Raw genomic sequence first — 23,724 nt, forward strand, 5'->3', positions numbered from 1 at the left:
TTGCTAAGCTATACAGCATTTACTTCAACTTTATTTGGTATTAGCAAACTGTTCATCAAAGGGTTGTACCAATTTATGTGCCAGTAACATCATGTAGGAGTTCTTGTTTCACATCCTTTCCAACACTTGGTATTTTGAGGAACACAAGCAGATTTTAAAGCTACAAATTCTCATATGTAAAATGGCCTGTTTTGCATTGAATTCAGGTATTTTGAAACTAGCTCTAAATCTATAAGTGTAGCTTTGTCTTCCCAAGGTCAGTAAAGAGACCACTTTAGCTTCTAATATTAGATTCCAAAACATCCACTAGGATTTTTCCAAGTCATTTTTGTTATGGTTGAGAAGTTAAAGTTCACTTATTTTATTTGTTCTTGTAGCTTGCCATGTAAAAGAGCACATTCACTATCAAACTGAGATAAAAAAAATATTCACTAAGATAATTCTCAGCACATCACGTTCTTTTCATGCTTCAGATCTTTCTGATTTTCACTCTACCCTGCTCCTCTTTTCTATTATGATGTTTTAATTTATTCTCCAGCCTGAGTTTTGTTTGTTTGGTTATATTGGGAGTAACTGAGTTAGTGAGTCTATCTCATGAATACTTAGACGAAACGTATCTTTGAAGCAGTGTACATTTTATTTGCTTTGGGCTTAAGGAAAGTTTCATTTACCTTTTTCACAAAGTCCAGCTTCATGGGCTGTTCTCAATACACATTATTAGTCCTATTTTGTATACATTTACTTCAGAATTTAATGGTGAATTCACATATGTGAAATGAGGTGATCAACGATTAAAAGGTAGCCTCTCATCAAGTACAAGGGAAAACTTTTAAAATTTTTAAATTAATTTTTACTGGAGTATACTTGCCTTACAATGTTGTTAGTAAGCAAAGTGAATCAGTTATACATATGCATATATCCTCTTTTTAAGATTCTATTCCCATATAGCTCATATAGGCCATTAAAGAGTATTGAGTAGAGTTCCCTGTGCTATACAGCAGGTTCTTATTAGTTACTTATTTTACACATAATTAGTGTATATATATGTCAATCTCTATCTCCCAGTTTATCCCATTCCCCCCTTTCACCCTTGGTAACCCTAAGTTTGCTCTCTACATCTGTGACTCTATTAAAGGAAAATTTTAGACTTGAGTTATGTCTTGAGCTTTAACATAGAAAATACATTTTGAACTAAAGAGAATTTAAAAAAAATCCAATTGTCACTTCTATTAATTTTCCTTTTGAATGATATTAAGGGTTTAGTTTTATCTGTAACATTGGTTGGTTGGTTTGCTTGCTGTCCTTGAGCAGACCCCATAAGACCAACTACAAACTGATCATCCCAAATCAACAAAGGGTAAGTGTACTGAAATGTAATAAAAATGACTTGTTTTGACAATTAATTGCTTGAGACTTGATTCACTGAGCACTCTGGAGTCTACTGCTCCTAAGGGAAGACCATTCCTGTGTTCTAATACCTACTAATAACAAGCATTTTTCTCAGAGAAAGTCTGTTAAGTGAAACTGGATTGATTTCTGACTAAACCTCAAACAAAATCACTGACCTAATTTCTCTTCAAGTGGAGCATTTCTCATACTCTCTTATACTTTCAAAAATATACTCTTAAATTTTCTCTCTTCTGAAGAGAATACCATAGCCTAGAAGTTGGGAAGTCTTTTATAACAACTACATACTGTATATTGTGAGATTCATATGTAACTGTGGAAATGTCAACAATAATATTGGGTTGGCCATAAAGTTTGTTCAAGTTTTTCCTTAAGTTCTTACAGAAAAATTTGAACAAACTTTCTGGTCAGCCCAATACTTATTCCTCAGCCAATGCATAAATAAAAACTTGAACACACATTTTAATTTTCAGGGAGTTCTTGAAGATGAATTATATGTTTGATTAAGCAGTTCACTGCTGGTGCTTCCTCAAAAAAGCTAAAAACAAATTTAAAGGCCAAAAGAAATAGCTGAATATGTGATGGGATAGTCATTAAAACAACTAAAACAACCCAACCAAACCAATGTGATAGGTTTTGATTCTCTTTCTATATTAATGCATAAGTTCTAACTCCCTAATGGGCTGTGGAAAAGATTAAGTCTAGCAAACCCAGCTAAGAGCCCTTTGCAAAATCAACAGTTCATAAAACAACTGTGGGTATCTAGATGCTTTCCAGCTTTCCTTGGTCTTCATCAAATGGAAGCAGATTTTTTTCAGTGTGTGGAAATACCCTCTCACAACTATGGCTATCTAACCCCTGAAACCTCATGTACTGCCATCCTACAGATCTGGGTAAAGAAACTTTTTGAGCAAAATATTTTACCCTAGGTCTGGTTAGATGTCTCTGTTTCTCTCAGAGAAGCAAGGCTACAAGTAAACATGCTTTTACAACTTTCCTAGCACTATGTATTAAACTGTCTCTCATTTCCCCACATGCAATGCTACATCCATCAATACAGCAAATAACATACATATAAGACTCTGTTTCTGGGTTTTCTTTGTTGTATGGTATTTTGTCTATCATTGAGCTCATTTTCTTTATTTATTACAACGTTATGACAAAAGTGAAGGTAAGCAAGTAACTCAAAATAATTATGGTGTCTTTAGTGTATCACCTATAAATGAAAGGAAAGGAGTTTTCTATTCTCTGACAAATCATACCAATGTTTTCTTAGGTCACTCCCTCCAGGCAATAGAAATTAAAAAATAAATAAACAAATGGGACCTATCAAACTTATCAGCTTTTGTGAAGCAAAGAAAACCATAAACAAAATGGTGACAACCTATAGAATGGGAGAAAATATTTGCAAACGATGCAACAGACAAGGGCTTAATTTCCAGCATATACAAACAGCTCACACAACTCAACAATAACAACAACCAGAAAAACTCAATTCAAAAATGGGCAGAAGACCCAAATAGACATTTCCCCAAAGAAGAAATATAGATGGCCAACAGGCACATAAAAAGATGTTCAATATCACTAATTATTAGACAAATGCAAATCAAAACTACAATGAGGTACCACCAGTCAGAAGGGCAATCATAGAAAGTCTACAAATAACAAATGCTGGGGAGGGTGTGGAGAAAAAGAAACCCTCCTATACTGTAGGTGGGAACATAAGTTGGCACAGCCACTGTGAAAAGCAGTATGGAGGTTCCTCAGAAAACTAAAAATCGGTTAGCATATGACCCAGCAATCCCACTCCTGGGCACATATCAGGACAAAACCATAATTCAAAAACATACATGCACCTCTATGTTCATAGCAGCACTATTCACAACAGCCAAGACGTGGAAACAACCTAAATGTCCATTGACAGATGACTGGATAAAGAAGATGTGGTACATATAGGCAATGGAATATTACTTAGCAATTAAAAAGAGTGAAATAATGCTATTTGCAGCAACATGGACGCAACTAGAGATTATCACACTAAGTGAAGTCAAAAAGAGAAAGACAAATACCACGTGACATCACTTGTATGTTGAATCTAAAATATGACACAAATGAACCTATCTATGAAACAGAAACAGAATAATGGATTAGAGAAGAGACTGGGGGTGCCAAGCAGGGAGGGACTTGGGGGAGGGACTGAGTGCAAGGTTGGGGTTAGCAGATGTAAGCTTTTATATATAGAATGGATAAACAAGGTTCTGCTGTATAGCACAGAGAACTGTATTCAATATCTTAAGATAAACCATAATGGAAAAAAATATATATGTGTGTGTGTATATAACTGAATTACTTTGTTGTACAGCAGTAATTAACACAATATTGTAAGTCAACTATACTTCAATTTAAAAAAAAAAGAAAGGAAAAGCTTTTTCAATGATATTAAATGAAAAAAATATACGAGTTTAAGGTTGGATATTTTTAATGTGGAATTAATGCAAGTACATTAACATTTTTAGTATATTTATAATGTAATTAAAATTCAAAGACTTAAAGGGAAATTGCTGCTATGTTTCATAGTAACACACATAAGTCCAATAAAATCAATACAGTGCAGTTACATATACAAATACATGTACAAATATAGCATTCATTGTCCAGTGATTAAAACATTAAAAGGCTATACTGTATGTTTGAATCTATAGAACTCAGTATTTTCTTAAATGATTAAAATCCTTAATTTAATACCACGAAAATTAAATGTTTTGTGCAGAGGGGCACCATTATTCGAAGGTTTTCACTCCTAACTCTATCTTCTAGCCACAGGATCAGCAAACAAAGTAAGTGTATTTTAATATTTTGTTGTTGTTTCAGGAGCATTAATCAAGTGAAATATCAAACATATGGACAGTTTCATGAGTTAGTTATAAATCAGCCATCACAAATTCTAGCAATTGGACATTAGAAGATTTATAATTTACAGGTGCCTTTGAATAAAATACAATTGGTTTGTCATATAAATGGTTACATCAAATGATACCATTGAAACAAACTATGATTTGACATAATACACAAAACTACTTTAAAAGATAAATAATTTGTGTATTATATAGTTGTGTTATTTTTTGTAAAACCAGTCATCAAAAACCATGCACCTAATATGCCAACTTGATAGTAAAACTCACGATCCATGATTCAAAAGGCAGCAATTTCAAACCACTGACTTCAGTGGCCCATAATACAAAATACTCCAAGCCTAAGTTCAATATTGCATGCAACAACTGAGCCTCTGCTTTAAAACAAGTGATCTTACCGTTTACATATTTAAAAGGACATCCATACATATACATATACTATTAAAGAAAAGGCACACAAAGAAATACAATATAACTTATGAAACCCTGCACTAGAATAGATTTTTCTAAAAAATTCAAAAGCAAGTAAAGACACTGGAAAGCAGAGCTTTGTTACAAGAACACCTCTTGTGCAAATACTAATATTTAACTTAAAGCTGTGATGTATTCTAAATTTCAATGCATAATATGTAAACTTCCACATCCTAACTGCAGGATTTTTAGCTTTGGGCCTTTCAAAGACAGCTCTGACAACCCTAAATACCAGTCTAAGTGCAAAAGAGGTCCTTCAGAACATATCCCTTTGGTATAATAAAGTCACAAAGATAATGAAATTAAATAATAAACTATCAATTACCAAAGGGGTTTAAAATCTCTGATTATCTCTCATCTCTCTTTGGATTTTTATTTTGTTACTGAAAAGTTACCCCCCCAATTTTTGCCTGTAAATGTTCAGAATAATTGATAATGTGGTTTTCAGATGGAAATCTGAATACATGCCATGAAAAACCCTACTTGGAAACAAAATAACACTGCACTTTTCACCTGAGGGGATGGAGGGTGTGAAGATGGCTTCTTGCAAGACTGACACAAACTGTGAACGACAAAGTCCACCTCAGTCCCGAGGAAATTCTGTGAATGTCATTGGCAGCATAGGATCATCTGACTCTTGTACTGTTTATCTGTTAACACTGAACTAGAGCTATAATCTAGTTCACCCTCCAAAGGAAACCTTATTTTTTAAAGTCTATTCATTCTCCTTTAATTCAAGGGGAACTTAGTTTCCTTGTTACTCAGAGCAGCATCTACAAAATAATGAAGAATGATGTTAATACTCCAGTGACTTTTAAGGCCAAAATGTTGCCCGTGCTACGACTTCTAACACTAAATGTGAGGATTCAAAAGGTCCATCCTAATTTCAAAGGTGATGTCTTTTGGATGTTTATTTTAATATGAAAGTTGTTATTCTGTTACATAATGGTTTATAAAAAGCATCTATTTTACGAACAGCGTAACTTCACTGCTGCTGCTACTGCTGCTAAGTCGCTTCAGTCGTGTCCGACTCTGTGCGACCCATAGACGGCAGCCCACCAGGCTTCCCGTTCCTGGGATTCTCCAGGCAAGAACACTGGAGTGGGTTGCCATTTAAGCAAAATAAATACAATTCACATCACATACAACCAGATTTCACAAATATTGTATGAATTATGCTGTGTACATACAGATGAAACATGTTAAGCACATAATTCACAGAAATACTTTTACAGTCCATTTGCCAGAATACAAATAAAATAATATATATTTTGAAACCTAAGTGCTGTTGACAGTTGCATATGTGGTCAATTTTCATTTCCTAATCCATTAACTGACACATAATACAATCTATTTTTGGAGGCCACATTATACTATTTTGTCCTATGCAATGTAATATGAGGATAGATCTCAATCAGGACCACATGATATTATAGCATTCAACCAAAATCTACCAATAAGTATTAATTTTTGTTAATTCGATCTGTCATAAATACATGTTACTTGAAAGAAATGTATATTTTTAAAACATCTAAAGTCAGAACTTGCTAGAGAACAGGGACACATGGAACCATGTCACCTTATCTAGTAGCATGTCACACTAAGAGAGTAATGCATGCTTTAAATGCAGATGATATACCAATCCATTACATGTAACTCTCCCAATGACACTGCAAGAAAGAAAAGGATAGTGAAAAGTGTACTGATGGTAGAAAGTAGAAAATACAAATGGAAAGAATAGTGTGATTTTTTCCCCAAATAAAGTGTACGTACATCAACAAATGTATGGTAAGCCCTTTATTGCCTGAAAAATAAGCACAGGCTTGAAGTAGATTTAAGTTGTTTTGTCATGTACTTTTCAAAGAATGGTAATATGCCCTAAATCTACTGTGATTAGTTACAGTAATGGAATCATTTCAAATTAAAACTAATCAAATATGTAATTGTACATGTCCTGCATTACAGTTAGCTAAAATTGAATGTAATTAACTTTGTCCTGAATTAAGTTTGAGGACATCTGGCTCTATATTTAAATGATGATGATAAAAGTTATGGAAAATCTACTGAGTGTTCCTAATGTTGAATAGAAATGCTAATATTATATGGAAGTTAGATGAATGCACTTGGTGTTTTCAATTTTGAATTTTGGAGACCTGAGTACAAGAGAAGCCATTATTTTCTAGTATATACACTGCACTGTTATTTCATAGTTTTATTGGCTTTTAAAATATGCTTCGTTAAAAATGATTTATATATGTTAATTTACACAGTTCTTTGAGCATGTATTTTAAGTAATTCATGTGTTTCTTTTCTCTCTGTCTCTCATTACTGACTTAAATAAGCACAAAGCAGTTGGCAGAAAGATGGTCTTATTTATTTTCGAACTTAAGTCTTTAATGTGTAAGATGGAATCAGTTAATTTGGGGGGAAAATATGATTCATTACAACTATTTGGCTTTTGAAAGTGTGCAAAATGTCACTATCTCGGATTTTACCTTATTTCAATACATACACATTTTTAAAGGGTAAAGTGCTCAATTCAGCATGTGCAATGTTTCTTTGTCTGATACTGTTCCTTTATGGTTAGCACTGTATCTGTCCTGTATAATACAAGAAAGAAATGGTTAACTGCTCACAGGCATGAATGCTTAGAAGCTTTATGTTTCTAGCTTTTATGTTTAGGTCTATGATGCCCACTCAAATTAATTTTTGTGTGTGGAGTGAGGTGTAGGGATGGAGCTTCATTTTTTCATGTGGATACCCTGCACCATTTGCTAAAACAACCTTCCTTTCCCCATTCAGCTGACACTTTGATTAAACACTGCATGTGTGCTCAGTTACTCAGTTGTGTCCAACTCTTTTGTGACCTCATGGACTGGAGCCCGCCAGGCTCCTCTGTCCATGGAATTTTCCAGGCAAGAATACTGGAGTGGGTTGCCATACCCTTCTCCAGGGGATCTTCCCAACCCAGGGATCAAACCTCTGTTTCCTGCATTGGCAGGCAGATTCTTTACCGCTGCATCACGTGGGAAGCCCATTAACCAGTTATATATTAATATATGTGGGTCTATTTCTCAATTCCATTTTTCAATACGTAAGCCAATACCCACTGGAGAAGGCAATGGCACCCCACTCCAGTACTCTTGCCTGGAAAATCCCATGGATGGAGGAGCCTGGTAGGCTGCAATCCATGGGGTCGCTAGGAGTCAGACATGACTGAGTGACTTCACTTTCACTTTTCACTTTCATGCATTGGAGAAGGAAATGGCAACCCACTCCAGTGTTCTTGCCTGGAGAATCCCAGGGACAGGGGAGCCTGGTGGGCTGCCATCCATGGGGTCACACAGAGTTAGACACGACTGAAGTGACAGCAGCAGCAGCAGCAAGCCAATACCCACTGTATTCACTACTGTAGCCTTTTAGTAGGTTTTGAAATCAGATATGTAAATCCTCAAGATTTTTGAGATTCTTCTGTTCTAGGTTTTTTTTTTTTTTTTTGCCATCCATTTTATAATAAACCTGTCTTATTTTTTATTCAAAAGGGCTTGCTAAAATTTTGATTGAATTATCTGTCAATTTGGGGACAATGGATTTCTTAACAATAAAATTTCCAATCTTCCAACATGGTATATCTCTCCTTCCAGTAGGTCATCTTAAATATATCCCAGCAATTATCTGTTCATCTGAATATAGAAGCCTTGGACATTTGTTAGATTTATTCCTGTTTATTTTATGCTTTATATAATCACTAATGGTATTTTTATTTCTTTTTTTCAATTCTTTGTTACTAGGATACAGAATTACAATTTACTTTTGTATAATGGTTTTGTATACCATTGCCTTATAGAATTCACTTATTACTTCTAGTAGAGTCATTTTGTGTATAGATTTCCAATGGTTTTGGACATAACAAGATCTGCTAAACATGAGAACATTGTCTCTTTTCTTTTGTTTCTTATCTCTTTAGCTTGAATTATGGCACCGACTAACACTCCCAGTATACGGTTAAATAGAAATGGTGAGAATGAATATCCTTGGCTTATTCCCAATCTTAAGGGGAAAAGCTTCCAATATTTTAGCATTAAGTATGAGGTTAACTGTGGTTTTTTACAAGCACACATTTTCCCCTTTATCCCTATCATAGTCAGAGTTGTTATCATGAATGTGTATGGACTTTTGTCAAGTGGTTTTCTGTATCTACTGAAATGATTACATAATTTCCCCCTTTATTATGTTAATATGGCAAATTATACTGACTTTTTAAGTGTGTAATACAAGTACTTAAACCTATACAATTCCCTACATTTCCCTCCCTCTTGAGCTGTATCCCTGAATTTTGATATGTCACATTTCATTTTCATTCATAATTACTGTGGTGATTTCCTCTTTGTCCCATGTGTTGTTTACATGTGTATTATTTAATATCCAAATATTTAGGGATTATCTATTTCTAGCATAATATCTTTTGAGACTGTATGATTCTGATCTTCTGAAATTTATTGAGATTTCTTTCATGATCTAATGTATGATCTATCTTGGTGAATGTTCCATGTATACTTAAAAATAATAGTATATTCTACAGTTGTTGGGTATAGATTTTGAATAAATGCCAATTGGGTCAGGTTGTTGGTCTAGCAACTTCTTCTGATTACTAATTATCTATATAATTCAGCAATTCAATAATTATCAAAAAACCTTTGAAAGGTGGCCCAGATTGAGAGAACCAAAAACAAACAAAAAAACAAGAAGAGATTCCATTTTGGGGATTCCCATGTGACCCAATATTTATAGTGAATCCTATCACACTTAGGTTTTGTTTCACGCCATAAATGAAATTTGGAATCAAATTAGTTACTCCTGGCCTGTTAGATTCATTTAAACACAAGATAATATCACCTAGAATTCAAATACAAGTCCAAAACTAGGAATGCAAAGAAATATGTACATATAATAATAATCTTGTTCACAAACAAGTCTGGGTTTTTTGTGCTGCCTTTGTATAAATAGCTGAGTATCAGGTAAAAATGTTATAAGAATATTGGTTTGTATACAGAAATTTCAAGTGCTAATGGTTGTTAACCAATGGTTTTTAAATATTAACTAATGGTTAATAGAAAGGAACATTCTCCTTGCTTCATAATATCTTCACACATTAACTCGGGCACAAAACAGAGTGTGTTTGTGTATGTGTGTTCATGAATACACAAGTGCAGTAGAAACCTACCATAAGGAAAGAATATGCTCTTAGAACTGAGTAAAAACATACTGGTAAAGCATTCTTGGATAGTAAGGCTGGATCCTTAAAAGTATATCATCAATATTTAGTTCTGAAGGATCTCTTACAAGGCAGCACTATATATGAACTTTCCTTTCAAACCTATCAATTTTGTAGGGAAAAGTTCGACATGTTTAAAACATCTCTATTCATTAATTTAAAACTATTAAAAGAAAATTATTAATAAGTCAACTTGCAGCTTATTTCAAAGAGCAGAGAGGTTCTTATCCTATGCCAATTACACTTGGTGGAGCTGTAACATTTTTAGGCTTTAAACAAATAGCATACAATCCAGTTCATATTATACCTGTACCTTTGGCATTCCGAAACCTATAGTCACCGATTAAAATCTGCAAACTGTTCCCTGGAATCAGACCTTCTTTTCTTCTGTTTAGATTTTTCACCAACCTAAATAATAAGTGAATTAGTAGCCAATAATGGTAGTAGAAGGTAATAAAATTGACATATACAATGCATTGAAGCTCAAATTTTCACAAAACTATTGCATGTATTCAAAGACCTTCATGACACTATGCTTGAGTCCTTTGAGTAATCTACATAGGACTTAGATTACTAACAAAAGAGGCTATTACATTACTGATCCATCATTAATTCACTCTCATGTGTACACTCTTCCACCTTTAGGGTCAGAGTACACAGTCAATGTAGCATTTCAGTTAAAGTTATTGATACAATGAAGGCAAAATTATTTTATATAAAATTTCCAAAAGCTTTATGGAAGTTTCATTCAGTCTTCTCCCAAACAATATTTCCTTCTTGCTTTGGGTTCTCTGTAATTAAACAGTATATTTGGCAGAAGCATCTTTTCAATGAGTGCTATATAAAGTCCGATGAATGAGCACAAAATGATAAGACTAAAAAGTCAGTATTTGAACTAATAAAGCAAAGTGCAGCTATGCTGTAGAATAGTGAACATGGTCCCTGGCACACAGTGGGCATTTAAACATGTGATGAATTAATGAATGACTTGACCTAATGTAATGTGATTTGTAGCTGTTACAAAGCCCAGTATATCAGGTGAAACATCTGAGTCAAAGGTAAACCACAAAAGAGCATGCAGACTCAAAGCATTTCATTCTTTCAAAGCATTCTTCACTCACCAAAGGTTAACATTCCTTTCAGTGAGCTATATAGGCATGGCTGAAGCAATGAAATTGAAACACTGATAAGAAATGTGATATTTCTGCTTCTTGAGACTGTATAACAAAGATACAAGTAAAGCAGAACATCTGATTAGAGATCTGTGTGCCCCAGGGGAAGGTTAACATAGCCATGGAAAATGCACCTACCATCGACCCTCAGCATCCTCATGGAGAAGCTGAATGACATCTCCATTTCTAATCAGGAGGTCTTCTGAGCCTCTCTTCCTGCAATCTGCTAGGGCTTTATATTTGCCTGGAGACTGTAAGGTTGTTTTGAAAAATGACATTACAAATTTGAATGCAAAACTACTTGCATAACTGCATGTTCTGTGACATAAAGACTTTGCTCTTTCCTCGATGGCAAATGTGGTTAGCTGCAGCAGCTTTGTAGGAACAAACATTGAACAGTTTGCGATAGCAAAAAAAAACAAAACAAAACAGCAGAACATGTGTTTATTTAACCTGAAGAATTCATTTTTATTTGTGAGAAGAGAATTACAGTGTGAACGACACAGAAAATAACAGAGCCCGATTAATTTAAGTTACATGAATAATAAACATAAATCCAGAAAAAAGCATGAAAATAGTATTTAAATACTGTTACTTGTAAATTACTCTCATAAAACACAATTATCTTGGCACATAAAAAAGGCAGTGGCCCTGAACAAAGATTTACAAATGTCCCCAAAAGGATTTCTGTGCTTCATATCATTTTGCACAGGTAAAAATCATGGGCGCAAAAGCTTAGTCCAATAAAAGCATATTAAACCATAATGCTGTGCTTTACTTGGCCTTAATCATTTTGCAGCTAGAATGTTAACTTAATTCATTAATAAGCTAAATAATCCAAGGCACACAGATTGCATTTGGTTACAAGGTAGACAGAGAAGAAATAATAATCGAGTCCAAATGTATTGTGAGATGTGAGTTTTTCCAGCACAGTATCTTAGACATTGGATATATGATTTTATAGAAAAAGAGTACCATAATTAAAAACGCTTTTTTAATATAAAAGGAAAGTTGTCTATATATGGCAGAAACCATTCACAATACTGTAATTATCCTCCAATTATATATAAGATACAATTTAAAAGGTTTAAAAAAAGGAAAGAAAGAATTATGCGGTATCGAGCCTTTGCACATCCAAAAGAATTAACCTGAAAATATTATCCGCATCACTTGGGCTGAACGTCTTTTGAGCAGTATTTTTATCAAATGGGCTGAGAAGCAGGCAGGAAAGAGCTACTCGCCATTCAAGAGAGTAGCTTCATTAAAACAGGACAGCCATCTCCGACTCGGGCTTCTCCAAGGGAAGCAGCACCCATTATTTCTTGGTTTTGACTTGATAAAGTGAGGCTAAAAGATAGCTCATTCCAACTCGCTTTGCTATTTAGTTTGGGTGTTATTTTATTGAGGGGTGTGGAATGCACTGTATTATCTTTGTATCTATTTTCCTTAGTAGCACAAGTCAGGGAATTCATGGGAGAAAGGAGAAGAGCTATTAGGGTTTTCTCCATTCCCGTCCCCTAAGATGAAAGCATTCTTTAATTTTGCATATTTGCTTTATGTTCAGACATGATAGCTGGAAAAATACTTAGTGAAAGCTTTCTCAGTTCTTGACCGTCCCTTCATAGAGCATAATTTACAGCAAACATTGAAACCCCACCCAGCTTCCCCTGGCTTGTTGCTCCCATCTGAACAATGACCCCTCCTGTCCTCAGATAATGTTACTTCAGGAAATGAAAGTTCTTTTCAGTGATTCTCAAGGTTGGGGGGTTCCCAGGGCCTGCAAGAGTCAAAGTTCTATTATTTGCCTTTTTCATTCTCATCCTCTCACAAGTCTACTAAGGCATTTTCAAGAGGTCACCAAATGTGTGATAGCACAACAGACTGAATGCAAATGCCAGTACAAGAATCCAGCTGTTTTTTCTGAAGTCAGATGTTAAATAGATTTGCAAAAAAAAATTTTTTTGGTTGCACCATGCAGCTTGAGAGACCTTAGTTCCCTAACCAAGGATCAAACCTGTGCCACTGCAGTGGAAGCACAAAGTCCTAGCCCCTGGATCATCAGGTAAGTCCTTTATGTCTTCATTTTTTTTTGGTTGCAAAAATATTTCACATGCTACCCTTCTCACTACATTTCTTTTTTTGAAAAATGCAAATTCACTAAAAAGTTTGAGTACTACTGGTCTACACAACGAACTCTGGACAAATCTCTTACCAGCTCTGGGCCTCGGTCTCCTCCTGTCAGTTGGAGGGAGTAAACCCTGCCCTTTTTCTCACTAAGACTATGAATATTCAGTGTGAAATCATTTTGTCAACTGTAAATGACCATACAAATATGAATTGTGGTCATTGTATTATTGATGGAAAAAATATTCTGTTGCTTTTTTAAAGAAAGCATTCCAGCATCAATGCTATGGAGCTTTGAGACCAGAACTGCCCAACTGAATGTATTCCTCTGAAAAGCACCAAGGAACAGTGCACTACAAAAGCAATATTCCTACCCTCTACACTGGTGACTTCAGAAAACTGGAGATTTATCCTAAACAGTCCTAACTCCTTGGGATAACCCACTAGGAGCTTAATAACACCAAAAACTAATTCTTCTAGAAAACATTTACTTTTACCCTAAAGCAGCCTTTATTTTTATGGGGTGTTCCTTGCTCGAATATGCTAAGATTCGTAGCATTAGCATGTTTTTTGACAGTCTACTAAAATATATTCCCCAGATGAAATTAAATAGTTCTTAAATGTGTCATATTTATTTCCTATATCTAATCTGGAATCTATTCTAAGTATACCTGAACTTCCTGTTGTGCTCTGATTTTATTGCACATGCCCAGATTGAAAATAAAATAAAACTGAAGATAAAATTGGTCATGATATAAGACTTGGAATGATTGACTATCTCATTAACTTCAGTAGGGGCTCAATGTATGGCTCAAACAAGTTCTCACAGAGAGAAGTGCTTACTGAATGTTCACGGTAAGACTTATTTCAAGTCTTTTGGCCTTGGAACACCTCTAATAACCTCAAGGACACTGACAAAAGACTGCCCCTGTGTGCCTAATCTATTTCATCAATAAAACTGCTTGAAGAGTTTTTATTTATTTATCTTAATATGTCATTACTAACCATTAGAGGTCTTTCTTCTTCATGGCCATCATAAGAGGAGTAGAAATAGTTACTGGACCATTTCTCAGGTTCATCAGAGACTTTTGCAGGTGATGACATCTCAGTCCAAACTGTAAGAAAATCATGCAGGATGGCAGTTACCGGTACACCACAAGGAGAGAAGTAAAACCAATTGTAATAATCAAGGCTATACACTTCAATGGTCCAAGAATACTATCTTTTGTAACAAAACCTCCAATTGGGTTATACTAGTTTAGAATTTCTGATATTTCAGAAATATCTACACATCTTTAACTTTTTAGGATGGTTTCATGTTGGGGTTGGTGCAAGTTATTATACTCCTTATTACAGAAACGTCATCTCTTTCAAAAATTCTTTCTATAGCATTCTTCCTGGTCCCACTTTAATAACACTTCTAACATTCTACCTGGTAATATGGTTATTTTGGACTTATCTCTTTTATTATGCAAGGACCATGTGTTACACACTGTGTGTCTCATAAGAACCTGCCTGTAAGAGATGCTTAATTAATAAAAATAATTAATAGCATGCATTGAACTGATATGAATGAAGCACTTGGATGGGGCGAAGAAGTAACAGAATGTCATCTTGGCCACACTAAACTGTGAATGTAACCTTGAACAAGCCATGTCAACTTTCTCTGACCTGGTTTCCTCATCTGTAGAATGAAAGCAGTGATACTAGTCTCTCTCCTGACGGTTCAGGGGGCCACAGTATAGAGGACCTGAGGGAAGTGACCTGTAAATGGAGCTGAAGCTGAGCAAGGCTGTTGTTCCTGTTTCTCCTCAGCTAGTAGAGAAGTCTTCCAGATTGAGGACCATCAGGTTTAAGCACTGAGAATCAGGTACTCCATTAGCCATTTCTTCAGAGAAGTCTATTCTGTTGATCCCGGAGTTGTTAATGTGACCCTCTTGAATGCCTCTGAAGCACCTTTTACTTCCCTGTTATCACACTATCAAGTTGGATTTTCATTGCTTGTTGCATTATCTTTCTACAGTCCTAGCTTTATTGGGATAGCAGCTGAGTGTATCTCAATTAGACTATATGCCCAGAGTACTGTAAGATTCCTGGCAATCAGGCTGTTATGTTTGTTGAAGTAAACAAATTGTTTTAAATCCCTTTAAATGACCAAATGTGTAAAAGAAAAGAAAATATTCCAGTTGTAAATAACTCTTTTCTATTCATTACACCTATACTGAGTCACAAGTGCCTCCCTTGATGCAGTATATGTGTTCTATTCACCTCTGTATCCTGTGTAGAAGGGGCTTCCAAACTTAAGCAGGTGCCAGAAAGAATCACATGGAGAATTTGTGACATCACAGCTGGCTGGGTCTCACTCCTCGAGTTTCTGATTCAGAAGGTCCAGGATGGAGCCAAAGTACCTGCCTTCCTGACAAGTTCCCACGTGATGCTGATGCTACTAGTCCACGGACCACACCAGTCCACAGACCATACACAGACCACTCGGCAGTGCCCACCAGAGAAACTTGCATATATATACAAGACAGAGGAGCTTTCTAAAAATGGGTTAACTCTATTTTCTTCAGTATAAAGTGAATAGATGGAAAGATTTCTCAAAATAACAATGAGAGAAAACAATTTGCACAACCATGAATCCTCCCTTTAGATAACCATTATACATACCTGTATTTGCTTCTGCTTGAACTGATGTGATGGACTCACCGACCTCCACCATAGTGCTGATATGTCCCAACTCAGGTTCCTCAGCGCCTATAAAACCTCTGTGTTGCCCTCTGAAATAGTAAATATGTAAAAAGTGAGCTTTCTTACAGTCTAAGAGTAATAAGAAATTTAAAATGGTATTTCTTCCATTGATACCATGTGTTAAGAACATAATCTAGGGGCTTCCCTAGTGGCTCGGTGGTAAAGAATCCATCTGCCAATGCCGGAGACTTGGGTTTGATCTCTGGTCTGGGAAGATCCCACATGCCTCAGACCAACTAAGCCTGTGCACCACAACTACTGAACTTGTTGTGCTTTACAGCCTGGGAGCCCCAACTACTGAGCCCATGTGCTGCAACTACTGAAGTCTGCATGCCCTAGAGCGCGTACTCCACAAGAGAAGCCACCACAATGAGAAACCTGTGCACCGCAACTAGAGAGTAGCCCTTGATCACTGCAACTAGAGAAAAGCCTGCAGCACAACAAAGACCCAGCAGAGTCAAAAATAAATGAATTGTAAAAAAAAAAGAATATAATCTAAGAATCCATAAGCAGAGCTGATTTTCCCCTGTATTTAAGTCTGTGTGATAATAGCTCATAATATACAGAAGCTTATATCCTAGGATCAAAGCCAGCATGGAAAAAAATGATTCCCTTCTGAACCCAAGGCAGGTAATATTATATAAAATTCCTGTTGTATATTATATTGTATACCCAAAATTTGCTAGGAGGTATATCCTAAATGTTCTCACTACAGACACAGGAAAGGATAACTATGTAAGGTGATGGATATGTTAATCAGTTTGACTGTGGTGATTATTTCACTATATATATATATATACACACACATACATATATACATATATATATATATACACACACACACACATATTAATAAAAAAATCATAGGCTTCCCAGGTGGCACTAGTGGAAAAGAATCCACATGCCAAAGGGGAAGACCCAGGAGACACAGGTTTAATCTGTGGGCTGGGAAGATGCCCTGAAGGAGGAAATGGCAACCCACTCCAGTATTCTTGCCTAGAGAATTCAATGTACAGAGAAGCCTGGTGGGCTATAGTCCATGGGGTTGCAAAGAGTTGGACACAACTGAGCATGCATGCAATCACACAATATCAAATCATCAAATTGTACTCTTTAAATGTATACAATTTTAATTGTCAACCATACTCCATAAGTTGGAAAAATATAAAGAACAACAAAAAATCACTATTGTTCTATGAACTTTTAACTTCAATGAATTAGATATATATATATATACATACATACATTATATGTATATATACTTATATATATGTACATATATATACTTATACATATATAAGGTATATATGAATGATGATTAAAACCTTAATCTGATTAATACTGTTGAGGTGAATCAGCTACTATAGAGTCAATACTGTCTGAAATGTAAAGACTTCTAGAATATATGACAAAATATTGAGTACTGTAAACCCTGGAAAATAAAGACTTCCACTGTGATTTTTAAAATGGTTCTCTTAAATGCAAATCAAAACCACAATGAGGTACCATCTCATGCCAGTCAGAATGGCTGCTATCCAAAAGTCTACAAACAATAAATGCTGGAGAAGGTGTGGAGAAAAGGGAACCCTCTTACACTGTTGGTGGGAATGCAAACCAGTACGGCCACTATGGAGAACAGTGTGGAGATTCCTTAAAAAACTGGAATTAGAACTGCCATATGACCCAGCAATCCCACTGCTGAGCATACACACCGAGGAAACCAGAATGGAAAGAGACACATGTACCCCAATGTTCATCGCAGCACTGTTTATAATAGCCAGGACATGGAAGCAACCTAGATGTCCATCAGCAGACGAATGGATAAGAAAGCTGTGCTACATATACACAATGGAATATTACTCAGCCATTAAAAAGAATAATACATTTGAATCAGTTCTAATGAGGTGGATGAAACTGGAGCCTATTATATAGAGTGAAGTAAGCCAGAAGGAAAAACATAAATACAGTATACTAATGCATATATATGGATAGAAAGATGGTAATGATAACTCTATATGTGAGACAGCAAAAGAGACACAGATGTATAGAACAGTCTTCTGGACTCTGTGGGAGAAGGCGAGGGTGGGATGATCTGAGAGAATAGCACTGAAACATGTATATCATCATATGTGAAACAGATCTCTGGTCCAGGTTCGATGCATGAGACAGGGTGCTCAGGGCTGGTACACTGGGATGGCCCAGAGGGATGGGATGGGGAGGGAGGTAGGAGGGGGGTTCAGGATGGGGAACACATGTATACCCATGGCTGATTCATGTCAATGTATGGCAAAAACCACTACAATATTGTAGGGTAATTAGCCTCCAATTAAAATAAATAAATTTTAAAAAATGGTTCTCCTAAAGCCTCAGATAAATCAACATACTTATCACCTGATCTTAGCTACCTGTGAAAGATGATGTGCAACAAAGAGAAAAAGAGCATTTTAAAAAATTTTCTTACTGAAGTATAGTTGATTTACAATGTTGTGTTACTTTCTGCTGTACAGCATAGTGAATCAGACATATATATACAAATATTCACTCTTTTTTAGACTCTTTTCCCATATAGGTCATTACTTACTATTGACCTGTGCTATACAGTAAGTCCTTGTTAGTTACCTATTTTATATATAGTAATGTGTATATGTCAATTCCAATCTCCCAATTTATCCTTCCTTTCTTTCCCCCCGGTAAACACAAGATTGTTTTCTACATCTCTAACTCTATTTCCACTTTGTAAATAAGTTCATCTGTACCATTGAAAAAGTATTTTTAATAAGTCTTTCAATGATCCCTACATCATGCAGATGCTGCATGGTGAATATCTGTGCCAAGGCTTTGAAATAAGTGTGGGGATTCTTTCGGCATATATGCAAATGTTCTATGGAAACTCCAACTTCTAGGATTCCTAGAGGCAGAATACAAGGCCAAATCTCTAAACCAGCAGCATAGCTATCATTTAGAACTGCTACCTTCCTCAAAGACTTTGTGACTGTGTCCAGGCATAATCCCTCCTCCCTGCCCCTGCCACCCAGGAGCCATACCTCTTCTCTAACTACATAGAGAGGCCAAGTCACCAGCATGTGGTCTCTGTCAAGGGACCACAAAGCTATGGGCCAGTATCAGCTGCCAGTACATCATCATTCTTATATCCCTCTTTCTCCAATCAGATTGAAGGTGTCCAGAAAATTTTTAAAGAGAAAGCCATGAGCTTAACTGCTTTTGCTACCAGCCTACATGTAACTCCCCCCCAGGAGAACAAAGCATTTATAATTTTATTTAAAAAATTAGCCCAAACTATTATTTTCTTTAACATCAGAGAAACAGTGGGATAACTATTAAGGACTATCAGGCTCCATGCCCAAGGATAGAACCCAGAAAATGATGTGTTTATAGAATTTGATGAGATATTGCTAAAAGGTATCTTTTGTCTGATAGTTTAATTACATTGTTTCATGTTACACACAGAAAACAGAAGATTGGAAGAGTGATATTTCTTAAAGAAGAATCACTTACTCGTCATTCTGCTGAGAAGAAAAATGATTCTGCTCTGTTAACTGATTATGCTGTTCTCGGTTCTTAACTGTGAAATAAAACAAAGCTTATATAAGCATCATTTGGAAGCCATGCTTCTTACTTCCTTGAGGACCAATAACCTTCACATGTGCATACACACAGACCTCAATCCCATTCTAGTTCACCTTCACAGACTTAAAACAGCCAGAGGGAAGGCCAGTCTGAATTCGGAATATAGAAAAGGATCAAACCATGCTGTATTTTATTCAAGACATTCAAGTTTATAACTAGCACCCCTCTTAGGCCAACATTACTAGGCACTGATTACTGAGTTCCCACACAGAGCTGCCTCATGGGAAGGACTTAGAATTAACACATTCAGATTGCTTTATCACTGCAAAACTGCTTCCCAGGCATTAGAGCTCATCTTCTACTGCAAAATTCATTTTCTGAAATAATTCAAACAGCTCCCTGAATCTTGATCTCCTACTAACAAGTTTAATTGTAAATAGTAGAAAGTAAATATCAGCCCCATTCCTTGTAAAAATTATCACAAATCTGAGACACTGAATTGTTCTTATACTTCCCATTCTAGAGAATACATGCTTGAATTTACCTGTCAAAAGTTCCTGTTGCTTCAACAAAATAGTTCTGATTTCTTTTAACCACATCATCTTCATATCTATATTTGAAGCCTAAAGATTTAAAAAATGAGGGAGGAGAAGACATGTTTCCTTTTTAAAAGGATGCTTTATAGTAAAACAAAGGTCATTATTATATTAAACATAATCTATATTCTGAACTATCATATTCTTACCCTAACATTTTGATTCTTAAACTTCCAAGAAGCAAATAAACAGCCATCAGATTAGATGAAATAATAGTCAAGACTAATTTGAAACTGCCCTTCAATAGTAATGCTTAGTGAAAAGTGAAAGTTACTCAGCCATGTCTGAATCTTTACAACCCCATGGACTATACAATCCATGGAATTCTCCAGGCAAGAATACTGGAGTGGATAGCCATTCCATTCTCCAGGGGATCTTCCCAACCCAGCGATCGAACCCAGGTTTCCCACATTGCAGGTGGATTCTTTACCAGCTGAGCCATTAGGGAAGCCCAATGCTTAGAGAAATGTGAAATATAAATCTCACTTATTCTTTTCTGTGTAGCAGGGTTTTTAAAATATATTTGGCAAAACTAATACAATTATGTAAAGTTTAAAAATTAAATAAAATTAAAAAAATAAAAATAAATAAAAAAATAAAATATATAAATGTTTTCATGTTTAATTTTAGTAAAACAAAACAAGCTCTATTGTTTCTGAAAAGACAATCTATTGCACAGAATTCCCTGGTGGACTACTGGGTTAGGACTCAGTGCTTTCACTGCTAAGGGCCTGGGTTTGATCTCTGGTTCAGAAACCAAGATTCAACATACCACACCGTAGTGCAGCCAAAAAAATTTAAAAACAATTGCTTGCATAGTTATCTTCCCTCCTTAAATATCCTCCCATTACTTACAAGATAAGTTTGTTAATACATAAGAAAAATCTTACATCTAAATCAAGCCAAGAGCATATATTTTTATGAATTATCTGTATATTGTCACCCTGCTTATTTGACTTATATGCAGAGTACATCATGAGAAACACTGGGCTGGAAGAAGCACCAGCTGGAATCAAGATTGTCGGGAGAAATATCAATAACCTCAGATATGCAGATAACACCACCCTTATGGCAGAAAGTGAAGAGGAACTAAAAAGCCTCTAGATGAAAGTGAAAGAAGAGAGTGAAAAAGTTGGCTTAAAGCTCAACATTCAGAAAACGAAGATCATGGCATTTGGTCCCATCACTTCATGGGAAATAGATGGGGAACCAGTGGAAACAGTGTCAGACTTTATTTTTGGGGGGCTCCAAAATCACTGCAGATGGTGATTGCAGCCATGAAATTAAAAGACACTTACTCTTTGGAAGGAAAGTTATGACCAATCTAGATAGCATATTCAAAAGCAGAGACATTATTTTGCCAACAAAGGTCCGTCTAGTCAAGGCTATGTTTTTTCCAGTGGTCATGTATGGATGTGAGAGTTGGACTGTGAAGAAAGCTGAGCACCAAAGAATTGATGCTTTTGAACTGTGGTGTTGGAGAAGACTCTTGAGAGTTCCTTGGACTGCAAGGAGATCCAACCAGTCCATCCTAAAGGAGATCAGTCCTGGGTGTTCTTTGGAAGGACTGATGCTAAAGCTGAAACTCCAATACTTTGGCCACCTCATGCGAAGAGCTGACTCATTGGAAAAGACTCTGATGCTGGGAGGGATTGGGGGCAGGAGGAGAAGGGGACGACAGAGGATGACATGGCTGGATGGCATCACCGACTCGATGGACATGAGTTTGAGTGAACTCTGGGAGTTGGTGATGGACAGAGAGGCCTGGCGTGCTGCGATTCATGGGGTCGCAAAGAGTCAGACACGACTGAGTGACTGAACTGAACTGAATGAAGACAGAGTTAAAACAAATAAAAAACATCAAGCATTGTCAACAGATAACAAGTCATGATACAAATACTTTTGAAATGGCTCTTAAAATGTTCTAATTTCTCTCCTCTTCCCTGATACAGGTTGAACATTATAGCATGTGTGGCCAGAGCTTTAACCACATTCTTTAGAAACAACGACCTCATCTGAACCATCATATCACCTTGTCTCATAATCAGGTCCTCTCTGAATGCTGAGCACAAGAGGAATTCAGCACTGTTATCAATCTGTAACTCTAGAAATTTGATGGGGACAGAAAAGCACCAGCCAAGCTCTTGGCTTCCAGTTCTTATTCATAAGTCTCCTGATGTAGCAGTGAAAACTTAAAGCCATAGAAAGCATCACAGACACATCTCAAGTTAAAAAAACTTTTGCCAACAGAAGTAACCTAAGTGTGCATCAACAGATCAATGGATTTAAAAGGCAGTATATATATATATACACACACACACACACAATGGAATACTACTCAGTCATAAAGAGGAATGAAATTTTGCCATTTTCAACAATAGGATGGACTTGGAGGGTATTATATCAAGTGAAATAAGTCAGAGAAAGACAAATATGATATCATGTGTATGATATCACTTGTATGTGGAATCCAAAAAATAAAACAAACTAGTGAATATAACAAAAAAGAAGCAGATTCACAGATACAGAGAACAAACTAGTGGTTACCAGCTGGGAGACGGAAGTGTAGAGGGGCAATGTGGGGGTAGGGAATTAAGAGCTATAAACTATTAAGTATAAAATAAACTACAAGGATTTATTGAATCACTTGGGGACTATATCCAATATTTTATAATAACTATAAATGGAAAATAATCTTTAAAAATTATGAATCACTATATTGTATACCTATAACATATAATATTGTATACCAACTATATTTAAATAAAAGAATCAAAGAAAATTTGCTAACTGATAACATGTTTAACTGTATCACAAAGAATAATTATCAAATAATATTTAGGTGACCTATAGGAAAGGACTGAGAATTTCTGTAATGTAACCAAAATTATTTTTGTTTGCAAATTCAGACTTTTGTATCTTAAGGCAGGTAGAGTTTCTAGAACAATTCTTAAATGACCAACCTGGACAATATAAACTTCTTCCTTTCCAGCATTCCAGATTTCAAACTTGCGGTTATCTCCTTTTACATATTCAGTGATTCCAAGTTCATCCATCTACAATATATGTCATGATTTTTATGAGCATTTTATTCTGAAAATGAAGTTACATTAAATCTATTCCCGTCATACCCATCATATTCTAAATGAAACAGAATTTCTCATTTGTGCAAAATATACTTTTACATTCAAAAAATATGAAATGATGAATTCAATCACAGACCTGAATATTTATATGGTTTCACTGAACTATGCACTTATAGTACAGACTACACGTTCCATTCCAGTGACTGAAACAAATTGTTATAAATTTGAACATCCAAGTAGTCCACCTAAGATTGAATTCTGTTATAAATTAACAGTACACTATAAAAACGAATTGTGTCAAACACAGAAGTAAAAGTAGTTAAATATCAGTGAACAAGGTCA

At 35.7% G+C, this 23,724-nt stretch overlaps 1 protein-coding gene across 1 annotated transcript in view; it reads right to left on the bottom strand.

Moving 5' to 3' along the window:
• Nucleotides 1–3,869: 3,869 nt before the first annotated feature.
• Nucleotides 3,870–23,724, bottom strand: part of MCF2 (MCF.2 cell line derived transforming sequence) — a 75,763-nt gene continuing 55,908 nt past the window's right edge. The window contains 7 exon segments of the mRNA XM_059883718.1: nt 3,870–10,473; nt 11,376–11,488; nt 14,367–14,476; nt 16,032–16,141; nt 19,629–19,695; nt 20,245–20,323; nt 23,260–23,352. Coding sequence (XP_059739701.1) covers nt 10,362–10,473; nt 11,376–11,488; nt 14,367–14,476; nt 16,032–16,141; nt 19,629–19,695; nt 20,245–20,323; nt 23,260–23,352 — 684 coding nt within the window. The 3' untranslated portion in view covers nt 3,870–10,361.

Source organism: Bos taurus, chromosome X (genome assembly GCF_002263795.3).
Source record: "Bos taurus isolate L1 Dominette 01449 registration number 42190680 breed Hereford chromosome X, ARS-UCD2.0, whole genome shotgun sequence".
NCBI lineage: Eukaryota > Metazoa > Chordata > Mammalia > Artiodactyla > Bovidae > Bos > Bos taurus.